General features: G+C 41.4%; 1 protein-coding gene across 2 annotated transcripts in view; it reads right to left on the bottom strand.

Moving 5' to 3' along the window:
* The window catches only part of GSK3B (glycogen synthase kinase 3 beta), a 138,985-nt gene that overhangs the window by 19,082 nt on the left and 100,436 nt on the right, over window positions 1-19,467 (bottom strand). For both annotated transcript variants that reach the window (XM_072331184.1, XM_072331174.1), the window contains exons 7-8: window positions 18,044-18,141; window positions 7,648-7,743 (exon numbers count right to left, since the gene is read on the bottom strand). In XM_072331184.1, the coding sequence (XP_072187285.1) occupies window positions 7,648-7,743; window positions 18,044-18,141 (194 nt within the window). The remainder of the gene's footprint in view (window positions 1-7,647; window positions 7,744-18,043; window positions 18,142-19,467) is intronic.

Below are 19,467 nucleotides of genomic sequence, written 5' to 3'. Positions count from 1 at the left end.
CTGCTAGCTGTGAGCCCCCCCCGGCCGTGGGGTGCAGCCAAAGCTTCAGGTTTGGGTAGTTCTCAGTGAGGGAATGGAGGTAGCAAATAATCCGCGGATTATTTTTTTAGTCTGCGGACTAAAATTTAGTGCACGGACTAAAATCCGGCCCTTCGGAGCAAAGTCTGTCTCAGTTTAAGGTACATCTGGGTGAAAGCAAAAGAAATAAAGAAATCGTAAAGGAAACAAAAAGGAGAAAAGGAAAAAGAAATAAAAAATAAAACCAAACCAAAAGAAGGAAAACAAAACAAAACAAAACAAAAAGCTAAGTGCACAAAGTAAAGTGTTTGGGCAGACTACCATTTAGTATGCAGACTAAATACGGCCGGGCAAAATGCACAGCAAGTCCACAAACAGAACCAAAAATAAAACACTGACAGGAACTTTTTCAAGCGATCAGATACTACCCCACCGGCGCAGCAATTCATTTTTCTAAAATGAAACAAGACCTTTGGTAAGGCTATTTTGTCCACTGCAGGGACCGAAGGCTCAAGTTTTCATTTTAAAAAATGAACCTGTTTTGGAGATAAACAAATGCAAAAATAAAATAAAATAAAATAAAAAGGCTTTACAGTACAGTATTCTTCAAGGAAAATTTGCACTTGCATAACTCAAAACCTCTTAAGTTTCTGCCAAGCAATGAATTTCAGGCTGAGACCCAAATAATCACCGGCTCTTTTTGGATGAGTTACAAAATCTCTGCGCGGTCATGTAAAATGGAAATGCTGACTCATCCAAAACCACAGCTTTTGGTGTTTTCGTTTTGTTTGTTTTCCATCAGATTCCAATAGATGAATACCTCACCAAAAAGCTGAGGGACCAGAACAAGTCCGTTCTGTGTTCAGGCATGCTGGTGATGCTCGAATGCCCATGACTGCAGGCAGTGAGGCCAGGCAATTGCCTATTTCCTTCCTGCGTTATGCCATTATTGGTGTGATCTCTCTCGTGAAGCTCCCTGTCCATTTTTCAGGAATCACCACCATCTCCAATACTGCACAATGACTGTCAGGCCTAAATGGCCCAGGTGCACTACTGGGCTTTCAGCCCCAAATGACATCGATTTAGAAGAAGCCTTTGTGCGCTAGCAGAGCAAGTCACATACTGTCTCTCTGATTTGAAATGCTTCCTACGAGGGTAGTAGAGTTCACACCCTTTCTGAATTTCAATTCTTATTTTTATATCCATGGACACTGCAAGGAAAAGGATGGGAAGCATAGGGTGCTCTCTTTCACTGCACTTACATCAGCATTCAGCCCTCAAATGAAACCCCACAAGGCAAGAGCTGAGCATTGTTTCAGCAGAATGCCTGGTCTGACTTTCAGCTCATTGACTTGCCATACACAACATGGAGCTCCACCGCCTTGGTCTAATTACGCATCCACAATGTTACAGCAAGGTGCTCTTCCAGCCAGTGCGTATTAAAAGACATTGCTCCTGCCATCACCCGCTGTGTGTTTTGCATGCAGATTGCGAGTCACAAAATCACAGAATTGTAGGGGTTGGAAGGGACCTCTAGAGATCATCGAGTCCAACCCCCCTGCCAAAGCAGGTTCCCTACACCACGAGCAGGTTCCCTACACCACGAGTGCGTACACGAGTCCTGCTAGCGTGCTGTGCTCCTAAGAGAGCAGAGGCTTATTAAAATGACATCTGTTGCTAACGCATCAAGCCAGTGACACTGCAGTTAGAAATTTCCCTGCCAGCTCTGGAGCCCTGTGCGTACTGCCAAGAACCACCCACAGCCCCACTGCACAGCCCGCATACATCCCTCTTGGTCCGTAAGCACATTTTGATGGCACATGCCCCAGGCTGGGGAGGAGGGGATAGAGCCTCTCTGAAAACAGGTCAGTACTAAGAAACAGGGAAAGCTCCTCCTGTTTGCAAGCCATCAAAGCTGTCAGATGTAGGACACGACCCCTCAAGTCAACTTGTTTGAAATGCAATCACACAATACCATCAGCACAGCTTCACGACACGAAGCAGTGTTTCAGTCACGCAAGTGAAACATAATAAGCTTTATGAGAAACATGATGTTCACAAACACAGAAGGAAAAGGAGGAGACGCATGCAAAGCAGCAACTTCTGGATTGAGCTTCACCCGAACACAAAGAAACACAAAGCTAACGCTGAACTCCTGCTCTGAGGATCAGTCTTGTTCCAAGTGGCTGGGAATTCTGGAAGGGGATTTCTGAAATACACCAGTTTTCTATTTTTGAAGTGCGTAGAACATATGTGATGCAAATGAAGATTAAAAGAAGTCCATCCTCTCTGACTGAATTCCTGTGCATTTTTTCTTAAAAGCCTCTCAAAAATAGCTAACGCCTTAGTAGTCAAAAATCCCCGTCTGATGGCACTTCCCCAGCCAGAGGAATGATGACAGAAGGGTTAAGTGGCTTACAAATGAGCCGACACAGAAGTGGGAACAGAACCAGAAACCTGTCTGCAGTGCTCCTTCTTGCTGAGACCACACACTTGTTATTGGGCTAATTCCACTGAGGTCCCAGCAAAACCAGCACCGAGAAGCCTTTATTAACCAGCACATGCTTGGCTTCTAGCAAGCTCTACAGGCGAGCAACACAGCCAAGCGGAACAAGCTCCCCTTCTCCTCAGACAGAACTCGAAAAAAATCTGCCTCTGGAAATGATCCCAGCCTCAGCAGGACAGCCACAAGGAACAGCTTCGGCAGACGTGTTGGAATAGGACAGCAGAACAGACACTATGCTGCAGAAGACCTGTTAAACTTAGCATTTGATTGCTATATTGCACTCATGCAAATCACGTCTTAATATTAAGGAATGCTCACTTATTTGTCATTACGCAGTACTTTCTTTACCGCATACAAATAGGGCTGTGAGGCAGGGCAATTTATCACCTACACAACCTGGCTTCTGTTCTCACACATCTGATGGAGATAAGAGATTTACACTATCCAAAAATCCTTTGCTCCTACAAAGGAATCTGGAAAACATGAAATTGGCAGAAAAACCTGGCTTTCTCTTCTTGCTTTTAAGTTTGCCTCCTGCAGAGCTCTTTTCACTGTTTGCTTGGAAACTCATTACACATCAAGTATAAAGTAGAACTGTACTCTTCAAAAAGAACCAAGGTTTCACGACAGTCAGTCAAACACCTTGAGACCATGCCGGAAAAGACAGTCCTGCCTTTCTCCTGGCCCTGCAAGTCTGCCCCATTCTCTTGTCCCAGTACGTACAGTTGGGCCTGAATGAGCAGTCAGGTAAGAAAGCTAATCCAAATCTTGAATAACGTGTTTGGTTTTTTTCCTCCCCCAAGAGGTGTTTGCTACTATATAAACAAGAACGCAAAAGGAAGGCATCAAGAATATGCAGGAGGGAACTGGAAGGCAGACCCCGATTCATGGCAAACTTGAGCCAAATGTGAAATTGCATCTAAGGAAATATCTAACCTCTGTGTATCTACAAAAGATCAGGCTCCAAACTCGGAAGAGTTTGCCACTTAATTTCAAATGCAAGGTCACCAACAAAGACTTCTGACAGAAGAATTTCCATTTTCTTTTGTCATCAGTTATAATTAGGAGTGACAAAAGAAACTATTTATCCTTTTTACCACTTGGTATTCTTTCTTGAATCTACAATATGAGCAGTCACTTGGATGTATTACAAGCAAAACAATCTGCCTCAAAGCCAGACAAGAACCAGGAGAGCAGGAGTAGGACAGGATGAGGCTGATCTGGGAGGGTGGAAAAAAACAGTCATGAGAGAGACCAGACTGCTTATGTCCCAGTCCCATGGTGAGGGGAAGGTGTCAGGCAGGACTGCCTGCTGCAAGGACAGCAAAATTCAACAATAAAGGACCAGTGAGCAGAGTGGTAAAACACATACAAAGACTACACACACAGACACACCCAATGCACACAATATTCAATCTAAAATGTACGCCTAATACTTCATAGTATTAGCGATATTACAGAAGCACAGAATTGTGTGGGGTTGGAAGGGACCTTTAAGATCATTCAGCTCCAATCTCTCTGCTATAGGCATCACTGCTATAGTACATCCCACTGGGCCAGCTTGTTCAAAACTTGCCAGAAATACCCAGAGAGCAGAGCACCACACCAGGTACGTTCAATGGAAGACCTCCTCGTAGAATTTCAAATGTAATTTATTTTTATACAGCGTAAAAGGATTGGAATCCTTTTAATTGTAATCCAAACATACTTTTGCAAACCAGATAAATTTCCCTGAAATGTTTTGAAACAACAGTGAGAAAGCTCCCGTGTCAAAGAGCCTACATGAGGGAGTGACTTTTTTTTTGCCTCTAAACATCCTGATAAATAGCTGCCTGGAAGCTTTTCCACACAAAAAATAACTCTGAGTCCTCCAGTTATAACTAGATCACAAAAATAACAGCCTTCTAAATACAGTATCTTCAGTAATTCTTTAACCCAGATGACAAATGTTTGTGTTACTGGGGTTGAAGCTTTCAAAATTGAAGTCCTGCTGGCAACTACTTACAGCACTCTAGTTACACGCATAACAAAAACTACTTGCCCTTTCCCCTTTCCTGCTGATTAGACTGCATTTCTGCAATGATAGTGCAGAAGTACTTTCCTAGTCAATATTTCCAGTTCTAAAATACAGAAACTTCAAGAGGACAGACACTTCTGTATTTAGTAGTCTTAATTCTTTGGTCATCTGCTATTATTTATTTATTTCAGCAAAGCTTTTGATGCTGTTTCTCACAGTATCCTTCCAGAGACAACAATGTAGCTGGACAACAACGTGAGGCTATGGAAGAACTGTGGCATGGGTCAGGCTCCAATGGTTGTGGGGGTCACATCAGGCCGGTGGCCAGTCACTAGTGAGGTCCCACACGGTTCTATTTTAGGAGCAGTTCTCTTCAGTGTTTTCCTAAATGACCTAGATGCAGGACTCAAACATATGATACTAAGTTAAGAGGAGCTGTTGACTCCCCAGAGGGTGGGGAGGCTTTACAGAGAGATCTTGACAAACTGTAGTGCTAAGCAATCATCGACCACATCAAGGGCTGGATTCTGCAGCTGGGAAGGGGCAATCTTGAATATGTGCACAGACTAGGGAATGGGACGCTGGAGAGAAGCACTGCTGAAAGGAATCTGAGGGTTCTGCCTGATGGAAAGGTGAATCTGAGCATCAGGCCCAGCTCTGCCAGCCAGGCCGGGGGAGGGGTTGTCCTGCTCTGCTGTGCTACATGGCCTCACCTCCAGCACTGGGTACAAGCTTTGGGTGCCGCAATGTAAGAAGGACATAAAACTGTGAGAGAGCTTCCAAAGGAGGGCTGCAAAGAAGGGGAAGGTTCTGGATAGTAAAGTGTATGAGGAGCAACTGAGGTTCCAAGCTGTGCTCAGCGTAGAGGAGGGCCTGATGGCAGCTGCAGCTCCTCACAGGGAGTGATTGGGCAGCACTGAGCTCTGCTCTGTGTGACATCGACAGGGCCCGAGGGAACGGCATGGAGCTGTGCCAGGGGAGGAGCAGATGGGGGTCAGGGACAGGGGCTGCACCACAGGGCGGTGGGCATGGCTCTGAGTGCCAGAGTGCAAGGAGTGTCTGGACACAGCTCTCAGACATAGGGTTTGGATTTTATGTGCTGCTGTGTGGGGCCAGGAGTCGAGCTCAATGATTCCTTCCAACTGGAGACATTCTAAGACTCTGTGATAATTTATACCAATACAGCTGGGTAAGAAAGAGCAATCCTAAGCACTACTGCCACTTAATGAAATCTTTCATAGCTCAACAGTAAAATGTTGAAAGGAAAGGGTCTTTAGAAGTAAGTGTGGATGGGTATCTTTGCTAACACTGTACTGGATAATCCATTTTTACTAATTTAGCGCTTGTATAATAAGTAAAGTACAGATTACATAAATGAAGCATCAGGTCACTCAACTGCAGCAAACTGGTTTAAATGCTACTGTGCACCCAACTGATGTCACAAAGAATGTGTGGAATGAGTTGAGAGTAAGAAGCCACAGGGCACAACAGAACTGTGCCCTAGTGCAAAATGCAATGCTATCTCCTGGCAAGCTCCTCTCAATTCTTTCACATTAATTTGGTTTCACCTACATCTATTTAGAATGATGAAACATATTCATGTTTGTTTAATACATATATGTAGAAGGAACACACTTTTCTTGAAGCTTGCATTTGCTGAAAGGTCTCTGTTGTGACCGTCAAGTGCTTGCAGATGATTCTTAAGATTATTCAGGCAAAAGACTAACTTCGATGTTTAACTCCATATGCTACAGTACATCTCAGCACCCCTGGCCCACTGCATATTAGTTTAATCCCTAAATCCAGAACACCCTCACTGCAGAAATTCATATGCAACCATAGAATTCTGTGCTAGAAGGCTCTTGGGCTTGTTCTTGTGACATGACTTCTACCATGGTGCAATTTGAAAGGGGAGAGACCAACTCCCAGGGATTTAATTTGTCCTATTTTTGTTTCCAGTTAACATAAGACACTAAAAAGCATCACTGGACTTACATACTATTATAAATCACTTAACCAATCCACAGAAACTAGAATATGGAAATACAAACCAGGAATTATTGGGGAAAATGAGAACTGAAGTGGTGCACAAAACGCTGAAGAATCTATCGTACAAACAACATATCTGTCTTAGCATATACCTGCTAGATACAAGACCAGCTGCCAGAAAGACCCTTGATTAGCTCTAGTTAACCAGGGTTTCTACCACCACAGTGCATCTGGTCTTAAAGAGCCTGACCTGGACATGTACTCAGCTAGGAGTAAGAATACATAAAGAATATAGCAGAAGAAAACCTGAACCATTAAGGTATGATGACAACATTCTGCAACTATGTCAGATATTCCTCAAGAAAATATTAACTGTCAAGCATCAGTGCTTAAAACTTGATATTTAACATAAATCACAAGCTTGAGGGCAATTAAATGACCAGTTTTTACCACTTTTCCAATAAAAAAATCTACCATTCCTCTACATGAGGAGGACAGCTTAACTGTGCAACCAGGAACCTACTCTAATGCTAGCAGTTTTCACTATGACTGTGGTTATATTATTGCCAGTATTTACTGCAGTAGTACCTCCTTCTGAAAACTAGGTAGCAAAACAGTCTTAAGTCACTCCGGGAAAGAAAAAACCCAAAACGCTACACAACACACCTACCAGACTACAAATATAATAATATTTTTTGAAAGAACCAGTTAAGAAAATGACTGTCAACCTTCACTGTCAAATTATGTAACAGCATTACAGAAGTGTCACACGCATCAATGGAACACTTTCTCATTTCTAAGTGACTTTTATACACAGCCGAAGTTGCAGAATGACAGGATTTAGATATATTGCAATCCACTACAAACACAGACACCACTGTTTTTGGTTTTTTAAAAAACACTGTAGGCAGCCTCAAAAAAAAGAAAAGACTTAATATATAATGCAATACACTGCTTCAATATCTTCTTTATCCTTACCTATATTAAGAGCTATTGGGTCTCCAGCATAGTTAAAGGTACCTATTTTAGACTGAAAGCTACGAAGACAATACACTTAACTCCCTGAATTTCTCAGTTTCAGCCCACATGTTGTTATTATCCGATCATATAGACTTACCTTAGTCCATGGATGTGCCTTAATCTGAGGGAATTTAAATTCAGTATAGTTTGGATTCATTTCTCTAATTTGCTCCCTTGTAGGCGTTCCCAGAACCTAAAAAGGACAAAAAAAAAAAAAGCCACTGTTTACATATGTTTTACATTCACACGGATCTGGAAGAGCCCAGTATAACCTATTACATAGCAAGAAAACTTAACTGAAATCAATCTATATAATCAGTAAGTGAATATAGAGGACAAAACAACAAAACTTCCAGTTTCAATTGGAAGGGATCTTCCTCCTGAGGCCATCTGATCCAAATCCACTGTTCAAGCAGCGTTAGATATAGGGAAGGCTGCCCAGGACTGCATTCTGCTGGGTTTTGGGTATCTCCACAGATGGAGACTCCACAACCTATGCTCAGATTGAACCGTACATGTTTTAATTTGTGCCCCTTGACTCTTGTTGTCTAAGAGAGCACCACTGAGAAGAACCCGTATTAATGCACATGGATATAATTCCTTTGTCTGTTCCAGGCTGAGCAGCCTCAGCTCTCACAACCTCTCCTCATATGGCAGATGCTTCAGTCCCTCAATCATCTCTGTCATTCCTGACCCAGCTTCAGTAGTCTCTTGGTGGCAGAGCTCACGCTCCAAGCCGAGAGTCAAAGATTTAATTATTTTCCAAAAATTTTCACAAAACTCAAGAATCCTTCTCAAACTTCATGATATTTCAATAGGGAATAAAGTTTGTTGTAATGTTATACAGCACTACTGCTGATTGAAGCATCCTTAATCAGCTATAACACAGGCAAGCATTTTAAGTCATGATCGACAGCCCTCTGACAATCTTACAACCACACTGCTCCTGCCATGCATACTGCTGTGATGTTATACACTATCTCCATGAGGAAACAACCTAAAATATGACGATATTAGCTAGGAAGGCAGAGTGCAAAGGAAGTATTTCATCAGATATTCTACCTGTGAACATTTCTGTTCTGTTACAGGAGTGGAAATGGCACAAGCACACTCTGAAGAGTCAGGCAAAGGGGACAAGAACAAGTGTCACTTCAACAAAGAAATTACTATGGAGTTACTATGGAGGGAGGCTGCTACCTCTTTGAAATTTAAAATATGGCAGAATATCTACCATAAAGCAATGCTTTAAATTAAAAGCAAAAGGAAATAAACCCCCAGAACTTCTTTAGGCAATCACTTCCTGGGTAATAGATTCAATTGGCAAGTTACACAAAAGAAATGATCACAGAACACTCACCTCTCAATTGCTAACTGAGACGTAAATCCCACCTCCTCTACAATCCAAGAGTTACGCTCACAACTGACAGACAAGTTTCCTATGCATGCCTATGGTGTTAGCAAAGAGTCCATTTACAGGATCCTCTATGTTTTGCTAAACTTTGAAGGAAAAGAAGAGCAGCCAGAAATGCTCCCTTCCCCTGGTTCCAGGCTTTGAGACCGCTGCTCTCAACGTGCTGGTTCTAAAAACGGATGGAATTTCAGACCTGCAAATAGTATTTCAATTTCAATGCAGGTCAAAAACCATTTGCAAAAACTTGGAAGTTCCCTGGATTATTTCACTTCCTGTCAAATTATGGATAACTTGTATTACTGTCTCACCATTTCTCACAGCTCACTGCATTTTAAGGCCTCCACCGCACAGAGAGAGCTTGTTTAAAGGCAAGCTTGCCTTCCTTCACCTCCTCCCCCACTCAGAAAAAAACCCACCTTCTTTAATAGCTTTCCTAAGAGGAGGCAAGGACTAAGTTTTTCATATCACTCAAATTCAGGAATCTGGCTCAGTTCCCAAGGCTGCACAGAATGAGAATCTGCACAGTGTCTGTATCCTTACCTAAATAATGCTCATAGGATGGGAGAGATTTCAGATCAGACAGACAAAGATAGCTTCAGTAGAGGACCCATGGACAACACCCAGCCACGCGTTTCACAAAGCCCACAGACCTAACTACAAATGATGTGAGAGAGCAACTCCTGAGCTGAAGCTTTGGTGACAAGGACAGTGAAGCATTTAATCAACAACGCCTAAGATGTCAAGAATGCTTTGAAAAGGTTTTGAGGAGGGATAATACTAGATGAAGGAAGGGTAAGCCACACCTTTTGGTTATACAGCCTCAGACACATAAACTGACCCATACTGAAGGATGTGTGTCTTACATTAATATCTCAGTGTATTTACTTTCTTTTCTAGATTGCAGAGCCGTGCCACCGGTGTCTATATGCTTTCACTTTGTACTGAGAGTAGGCAGATTAAGGCCAAAAAAAAGAGGAGGAAAGTACACAGGAAAAAAAAAATGGTCGCTTTTAAGATTGTCATATTCAAATCACAATCCAGGGGGGAAAAAAAAAAGTAGGATGAATGACGTGATAAGCTATAAAAATGTTCCGGTACTTGCAATGCCTGGAAGAGGTCCTGTAGCAAGGGATGGAAATAACCCCAACCTACCCTCCAGGGCACTCTGCCGCACCATTGTAAAACCATGACTTACTGACTTACGCAGAGTTTTAGGTACATGAGCAATACCTTTGAGTAACCTTGTTGAGTAGCAGCAGTCACTTATGCTATCACAAAAGCTGGGCAAACATTTTCTCTTTTAAAAAGAGAAGTCATTCATATGACTGCTATTTCTGTTGGAATGCAAAGGAGAAGAATAAATTACTTTGCACATTTTTGGCAGAATTACACTGTGAAACAACCCTTCTTGATATACCAACTCTGAAAACACTACGGAGCAGATGTTCCTTGCTGACAGGTTTCACAGAACACTGAGGCTGGCAGGGACTTCTGGAGGTCGAATGGTCCAAGCCTCTGCTCAAGCAGGTCAGCAAGAGCTCAGGACCATATCCAGGCAACTTCTGAAATCTGCAAGGATTTCACAATCTCTCCAGGAACCAGGCTCCACTATTTAATCACCTTCATAATAAAAACTGTTTTCTTGTGTTTGGATTTGAGTTTAATGTGTTCCAGTCTGTGTCCATTGCCTCTTGCTCTGGCACTGGAGACCCAAAAACAACCTGGCTGTGTCTTCTCTGTATCTTCCTTGCAGGTATTTCGATACATGGATGAGTTTCCCCAAACTTTGCAGAAGTTAGACAGCTTTTAAGAAATACTCTGTATGGATTGAAGACAGAACATTTGAATGGAAGGAGCCTATAAGAAAAGATCTTGCAAGGGAAGACAACAGGCTAGAGATAATTGCCTTTGCTCTTTGTCTTCAGAAGTCATCTTTGTCACTTGAATAAAAACACATAAACCATCTAAGAAGAGTAACCAAGGATTACGTTTGTTCATAGAACAGGTGCTACCTGAATTCTCCCAGGACAGAAACTGAATGTAGGAGATTTTCCAAGGATTTTCTGAAAAGTTTTTCCCTGACATTCACCTGCAACAGATGAAGCTCCCCAGATACTTTTTCTTTCACTAACAGGTTATCAAAGGTAGCATAACAGCATATATCTTAAGCAATTAAAGAAAACCTACAGGCTCCAGATAATCCCATCTCTAAAACTAACAGGAAATTTTTTATATCTGGAGTAAATCCTGATTCTGATCACAAATAGCATGAAGATCTTCATTCACTTGCAACTGAATTCTCACAAAAGGAGCTATACTCCAGAACTGAAGACAGCTGCTGTCCACACCTGGCTTCACTGTGCAGAACTGTACAGGGCTATGAGACCAAAAGCATGCTGTTTCAACATAGGAGGAAGTGGAAACTGCAAGGCTTGCATAAACCTCAGTAGAATAAAAGCCCTTTCTGACAGCCCTCGTTACTTACTGCTGGTTATTAGCCAAAATATCAAAATCAGCTAAAAGCAGAGTTCAGAAACTCTGGCTGGGGAGGGCTGAAGTGAACTTGAGAGAGAAGAAGGTTGTTATTTAGTTCAGACTCTTCTAGAAACCACGCTGCAGTATAGTGCCCTCCCCATGAAAACCATGCTATCTCAGGAAGAAACATCTACCAGGTGTGTATAGTTTACCAGATGGCATAATTACTACTTTTACAAACATGTCTGCACCTTGTCTGTAAGTTGCTAGAGGTGTGCCAACTAATTACTTGAATTCATACTGCTGGTATCTCGAGCAGTAAAGACAGGTTGGTTTTGAACTAATGCTTCAAGAGGCCTGTGGTAAAAAACTTGCACATTTTATATGCACTTTCTTTCAAAATCATGGTCTTGTCAAACAGAAACGAAAGCCAACTAAATATAGAGATTTCTTCTACTTAAAAAACGTAAGAACAGCTACACAACAGGAATAGGAAGAAATCCATTGTCACCACCGACATGAATATAATTATTCATCATCTTTTTATACTGCCTGCCAGCAAGCACTGGAAGCAAGAAATAACATGAGGTACGTGAACAGGCAAGTTGTGGTGTGTGCTGGAGGTGAAATGCCAGAACACTTCCCTTGTGGGCAACAAGGGAAGGACCCGGATGATATCCTGCAGCAGGGATGCACAGGTGTTATGTACAGTCAATGATGGGTCCCTGGGAAGCCCTCCGTCATGCAGGACCACAGTTGATAATAAGCTGTCTTCTCTCTGCTTGTCTCTTCTCCCGGAAAAGACAGCTCCGCTCTCCCCATTAACTGCTGTGACTGAATTTATTTTACTGCAAAAACCAAGCCCAAAATAGCACCCTGACATTTGAGTGTGAGCCATATATTGTAATTGCAGTCTATACTTAGTGTTCAGTTCAGTAAAACTGTCACAGATCAAAAAGTTACACACGGATAGGATTCTCGATACTATAAAGTTTGGGTTTTAATACATTTTTTTTTCCCCTTTGCCTCATTCCCAACCCAGAGAACTACGGGAAGATGATTTCATTTTTTTTTCTTCAGTGCACAATCCAGAAGGAACCAAAAGAAAACACACCAAAAACACTCCTAGCTGTTTCTTACGGCTGTCAGAAGTTGGTCACTGCATGTCACGCTCAAGACAACAATGCGAGACAGGGAAAAAATATTTATGGTCAAGTCAACGAAAAGCAGATTGGCAGATGCTGTCCTCCCAGCATGCCAGGTCTGCTCATGTGAGTGCTGCCGTTTCACTCCTTTGACAAAGATTGTTTTTTTCCTGCTTTAAGCAGAGTAGTGGGAAGAAGCTAAATAAGATCCTTCCAAAGATAAATATGCACTTAAGCGTGTATCTTAGAAAGAAAACTATAATGCTTCAGAAATTTCCTTTTTGCATGGGGAATTGCTGGGTAACCTCTCTGTGGGAGCTGCGGTTGAAGATGGGTCAGCCTGGGGGAACACTTCAGCCAGTTTTTCCCAGGGTGTGGGAAAAGCAGGATTTACATCTCAGTTATCCTGCAGGCACCACCATTAGATTCCTAGCTGTGAGCACGAGGAGAAGGACTCACACAGGAGCCTACACCGACTGCACCCTCTCAAAATTCCCTCTTGCAGGCTGAGAGCTCTTCTCTGAGCTGTATTCAGCAACATCCTGCTTGTATAACGGATTGTAGTCAGGTGAAAACTGCAACCCTCCTGGGCTGCTGACAGGAGCAGTTTCACCTTTCCCATGGTGAAGGGACCCACATCACTGCTCTCTCAGGTGTAGTACTCATTCAGATGTCACTCCTCTACCACAACCACTGCTGTGCTTGCAGTGCCGCTGTGCCTGCGTCAGGAACCAGCACATTTCTGAAGAGGCAGTCACTCAAAATTAAAATTAATGTATCCGGTTACTTACTCAAGATATTTCCAGCAACAGGATAACCTAACATTTGGAATAGTCCGCAAGAACTAAAAATAATGGCAAGTCACCATCCAAGATAAAACCTTGGAAAAAGCACATCATATATATAATTTCTCTCCAGAAACGATGTAAGAATTCAAGAAGAATGTAATTAGATAATTATTTTTTCAGATTTATTTTTCAGCTCCAAGGCAGTGTTTTGCCATACTGAGCATCATTGTCTCGAAGGTAGGCTGTTGAAGAGATCTCTCTCCAAGCCAGACTGAGAACATCTAGAAAGAAATACAAAAGAAAAAAGGAAGTACTGCTAAAGAAAGACTGAAGAAATAAGAACAAGAGAAAAAGAAGCTAAAAATGAGGATGTTGTCTTTTGATTTACATGAATGTGATGCTGTGATTTACAAAGGCAGCTTTTTGGAGCTGCTGGTAAATCGACAATAGGTCTTGAGAAACTAAAAGCATAAGTGGCTGGAGAAGACATCATGCGACTGGATGAAATGGAAGTATGTGAATACTGCTGTGAGCGACTCAAAGACTGATCAAAGACAAAGATGTTTCTGGTGTAGCAAGGAACTGAAGACACAGAAAATACAACCTGCAGAAATAACAAGCCATGCTGGATTGAAGTATCACAAAGTCTGTCTTAATGGCTGCAATCACTGAAAAGGACGTCACCACACAATGCATGAGAAAGGAGAACTAACTGAATAGTGTGGCATTTCAAAGTCATTCTTCAGTGCAATGCAAAAAAACTTTGTATGCAGATGCAACATCCAACTGCTGCACTGTGAAATACGCACTGAATATCCACAGTTGAGTAAGCAACAGAAAAAATTTACCTTGGCCCAAAGAGTGCTACAAGTTTGACCATGACTCTTAGTCATCCTCAATTGAAAGGAACCAACAGAAACATTTCTCAGTTGACCTCTTGCATGGGAGAATCAAATAATTCTCAAGTGATCAAAGTCAGATGCATTTCCAAATGTGTGGGTACATACATATATATGTGTGTGTATATATATATATATGTATATATATATATATATATATATTAATTCTAGCTCTTTTGGAAAGTTTCACATACTTAATTTTCTCTAAACTTCAGAAACACATTACAAGTGTTTCTCTGAGAAGTCAGGCCTCAAAATAGTCACAGTATATCAGCAAGCCACTGGTCCCAACTTGCAACCTCCTAGAAAGTTCATGGCTGTTTATTCTAGAATCATAAAATGGCTTGGGTTGGAAAGGGACCTTAAAGCCCATCCAGTTGCAACTCTCTGGCATGGGCAGGATTGCCACCCACCTGATCAGGCTGCCCAGGGCCCCATCCAACCTGGCCTTGAAGACCTCCGATGATGGGGTACTCATAGCTTCCACAGGCAGCCTGTGCCAGAGCCTCAATGATCTCTTCATAAGGAATTTCTTCCAAGTGGCTAATACATACCTACCCTCTTTCCAATTAAAACCATTAGCCTTGCCTATCAATCTGCTCCCTGATAAAGCATTCCTCCCCAGCTTCCTTGCCAGGCCCCCTTTGGTAATGAAAGTCTTCCTCACAGCCTTCCCCAGGCTGAACAAGCCCAGCTCCCTCTGCCAGCCTTCACAAGAGAGGTGCTCCAGCCCTCTGAGCATCCTCGAGGCCTCCTCTGGACCTGCTTGGATAGGTTCACTCCCTTCTCATTTTGGAGTATCTGGGTGCAGTGTTCAACAAGCAGTCTCATGAGAGATTCCCTACAGTTGGTAGATCCCATACGCTCTGCTTCTTTTACAGCCAGCTGGCATTAAGATAAGTCCATGTTCCAATAAAGTTTTAAGTAGTAATACTTTAGGGCTGCAAATGGAAGAGGTGGATGCCAACTATATATAAAAAACCAATATTAAATGAATCCTGTTCTAAACAAAGTATTAAATAACCTAATGTCTCATGCATTGGTGGCTGCACTATCCTCAACCGCAATTCCCTCTGTATTCTCACGTCAGCCTTTTGCCAGTGCTTTTATGAACATATATAGCTAATACAAAATGCACAACACAACATGTCATACGCAGAAGTATTGAAAAACAGTACAGTTCCGCAGTTTACATTAATTTTCCCTTCCATTGTTGCCTTGAGAATCTATGTTGTCTCTGTAACAAGTATATGGGCAGAAAATTATTCGTGGCACCTACCCAACTCAACTTCACATTTTCCATTGTATTTTAAGGATTTAGTGAACATAATTTAATAACTACTACTCTAAGACTCCAAGTGTTTGTTCTTTCAGACTTTGCTAAAACCTTCTCAGTACTGTAGCTTTTTAAATGAAGAGACTAGGCTTACTATAAAATGGAGCTATTCCTACATTTAAGCTGTTTTACTTAATTTTTGTATGCAGAGGGCTACGTGCATAACAGGAGATGAAAAAACCCCCAAACAAACACAGGTTTGGATGATCATTCAGAATTACTACTTCTGCATTCAAAGAAATTATTCAGAAGTCTGTCTCTACTGAGGTGAAAATCATCACGCCGAGCTGTAACTTAATGATTTTCAAGCCTTTATACGGAACAATCCTTTGGCTGTTGTTAGACATGAATGTGCCAGCACTATATATTCAGTTTTAAATTGGACTTAATCGTCTTTGAGGGTCCCTTCCAACTCTGGGTATTTTATGGTTCTGTGAACTGGTCAATAAGAATTATCATAAATCATGGTAGTGGCATTTAAAAAAATCTGTAGGTGGCGGTATGCAGGCCATCAACAATTTTATTATTCCTCTGCTTCAATACACAATCAGACAAGCGTAAACGAAGTCAAATTATCACAATCAGAGCACATATATGCTACAGAACTATTAGTCTGTAGTTGTTTACCCCCAGAACTGCAGAACTGAAAGTGCCTAAGTAATGAAAGCAGCTTCTAAAAAACTCTGAACAAAACAACTCCCTGCTTGGCAAGCACCTCCATAATGAAGGGACATCTATTGCCTTTATTATTTTACTTTCGCATTGTGAAAGTCGAAGCAATTGAAGAGCACTATGGTTTTGCTGATAAGGCTTCTCTCAGTTTTCTAACTGAATCATGGAAGGACTTTAGAGTGCTTTCATCATGGTATAAAAAGTAGTTTTTGCAGAAACTTGTTTAGATGTAGTTTCTTGGGATTGTACCTATTAATCAAGAATGGAAACAGGGCCTTTTCTGCAAGCATCTGAAGGCAAGTAGCACAGTTTATTGCACAAATTGCACAGGAACTCTACCAACCTGACTTGTTTACAGACTGTTTTACATCTCACAAAAGAGGTGCAATGGGAAGAACTATACTGCACCAAGACGCTTCTCAAAAGGAGAAAATTCTCACTCATGGCATCATCAGCTCTATTTAGGACAGCAGTTCTAGTCTGCCACTGTTGTTTCCTATTACACAGACCCTATGTGAACCTGCTGAGCTTGAGATACACAGGGAAGAAAGACAATATTCAAAAAGCTAGGTAGTCATAGGAGAAGGAGGTGCAAGAGACCTCTGGAGGAAAGGAGCTGACTAGAGGACTTCCAGCAGGACAGACACAAAACCATTGTAGCAGAAGCTAAGTTTACATGGCCAAAGGCTGGAGGAGTCACAGTGAGAGCCTAGAAAGGTCAGAGCACACATGAGTGGGACTGTACAGCCAGTCACAGGAACTCTGAGCCCTGCCAGCTCACGTTCCCCGTACAAAAGGGTGACAGCTTGGTACTGGCTGGTGTCAGACACTGTGATAGGATAGGTACAAAGACAGCAATAACACATGAAAAAAGGCACGTGTACACAACTTCTCCTTGGTAAGGTTGTCATCTTGCTAAGAGCACAGAACAGAAGAGTCTAGAGGAATTATATACTCTTTGGAAACCTTGCTTCTTTCAACACAGAAGCTGAACAAGGAGGGAGCTAAACTAGGGAAAGGATAATTTCGAAGGCAGCAAATCTGAACTGGACACATGCTGCGAAACTAGGCCCCAATTCTGCAAGCTATGAATTATTGTTCCATGCTTCTAATTTGAGAATCAAAGAATATTCACAGTTTACCAAATTAAATCAATCAAGATGTGTATGAGCATAAGCAATATGTAAACGTCATGCATTTAGAAACGTTAGGTCTTTCTCACTTCAAAAACAAGGCTTTTCAGGTGAAAGGTATTTTTGCTCTACATTTAATTAGGTCCTGCTCTTCCGTCTGCAAAAAGAAGTACTCATTTTCACCTCTCATCTCAAAGAGCTGGTAGGAAGGAGGAAGAAAAGAAGGCTACATACGTGAAGAATCTGGCACAAAGACATTCAACAATACTGTTTTCAAAGCTAATTACTAATTGCATGCAACAAAGAAAAGAGCTAGATTCTTAAAGAATTAGAATCACATATTAATAAACACTGGCTCACTACGTAAGCACCATTTGAAACCGCACTGAAAGTGCAAACAGCAAAGAGGAAAAAGAACTATATAATTAAATGATACAGCCATCATGCCTGACTTCAAGATGGGCAAATAAAGACTATCAAGTTCTCAGAAACGCATGAGAAATTTTTTCAATCACAGTTTACAGGCACATGTAAACATGTACAATGGTATCAGTATGTAAGCTGCCAAGCTTATAACAATGATCATTTTCATTCCGATTCCCACAGAGTTGGAAAAACACTTAAAATTCCATACCTTGATTATTTCCACCAACTGATCCACACCACTGTCACCTGGGAAGATTGGTTGTCCTAGTAACAGCTCAGCCAATACACAGCCCGCTGACCACACATCTAAAAGGGGAAAAAAGCAGAGGGCAAGGAAGGTATAAGGAAAAGCTATTTTTTAATGAACCAATACATAAGCAATTTTACTTTATTACTTGCCACATTTCATACTACAACATAACAAAAAATAAAAAAATATTCCTCTTCTAAATGTACATCTAGCAAAAAAAGATGTGTGGCATACAACAATAGGGGGTAGGTATTTGAGAAGTCAAACTACGAGACAACGGGAGCTGGAAAATAATGTTAACAACATAATATATTGACATTAAAACTTAACCACACAGAAAGAGGAACTGAATATTTGCCATATGAAAATTAAGAACTTCTCAGCCTTAAACTGCTCTTTAATCACATTCATCTTGAACTATGTATAGGTATCATCACAACAGCTGATGGTTTTGCTGCACCTGAACATTGAAGAGACTCATTTTTTTCATCCCATGTATTAAAAGCATATATACATTAACAGATAAGTCAATACTGCAAATATTACACGTATTCTGCAGAATCTAACCATTGTGGGACCTAGGAGACAGCCTCTCATTCACATCAAGATCTAATCTTCCCCTCCATTTGCAAACTTTACTGGCAACAGCACTGCAGGGCACAGGTCAGCAACATCTGTAGATTCATTTTCATTCATATAGCAAAAACCACAGCTACAAGCAGCTAATCCTTTATATGAAAACAATCTTCATCTATTATGGAGACATCTTATATGCAAATAAGGCAGTCCAGAGCTAAAACAGTAACTTCAGAATGCATTCAGGAATTCAAGGTTGGTAATGCAATCACATGGAAGTTAGAACAACCCTTTCCATCCTATATTAAAGAGAGAGGGTTAATGTAAAAGTATTTTCCCCTTCTCTCAAGAAAGATTTTATCCAAGCATACAGTAGGCAAAAAATCTCTGTTGATTACTGCAGCTGTCAAAATAATTCCTTAGTCAAATGGATGCATTTTTTCATAATGCCAGAATCCAGACACTGCAATAGTATTTGTCCTAAAATGTAACAACTTAAAATGCAAACAGCAATGCAACTAACCCATGTTTAAGTCTTGAATTTCAACAAGAAGTAACAACAGAATCATAGAATCATTAAGGTTGGAAAAGACCTCTAAGACCATCTAGTCCAGCCATCCACCCACCAACCAACGCTGTCCAATAAATCATATCCGTAAGTACTACACCTACCCTTTGCTTAAGCACCTTCAGAGACAGTGACTCCACCGCTTCCCTGAACAACCTGTTCTAATGCCTCCTCTTTATGAGAAGAAATCTTTCCAATATCCTATCTGAAGTAGAAATAGGTAGAATAGAAACTAGGT

Source organism: Excalfactoria chinensis, chromosome 1, assembly GCF_039878825.1.
Source record: "Excalfactoria chinensis isolate bCotChi1 chromosome 1, bCotChi1.hap2, whole genome shotgun sequence".
Lineage (NCBI taxonomy): Eukaryota > Metazoa > Chordata > Aves > Galliformes > Phasianidae > Excalfactoria > Excalfactoria chinensis.
The sequence above is the reverse complement of the archived record's forward strand: the minus strand, read 5'-3'. Positions and strand labels throughout refer to the sequence as shown.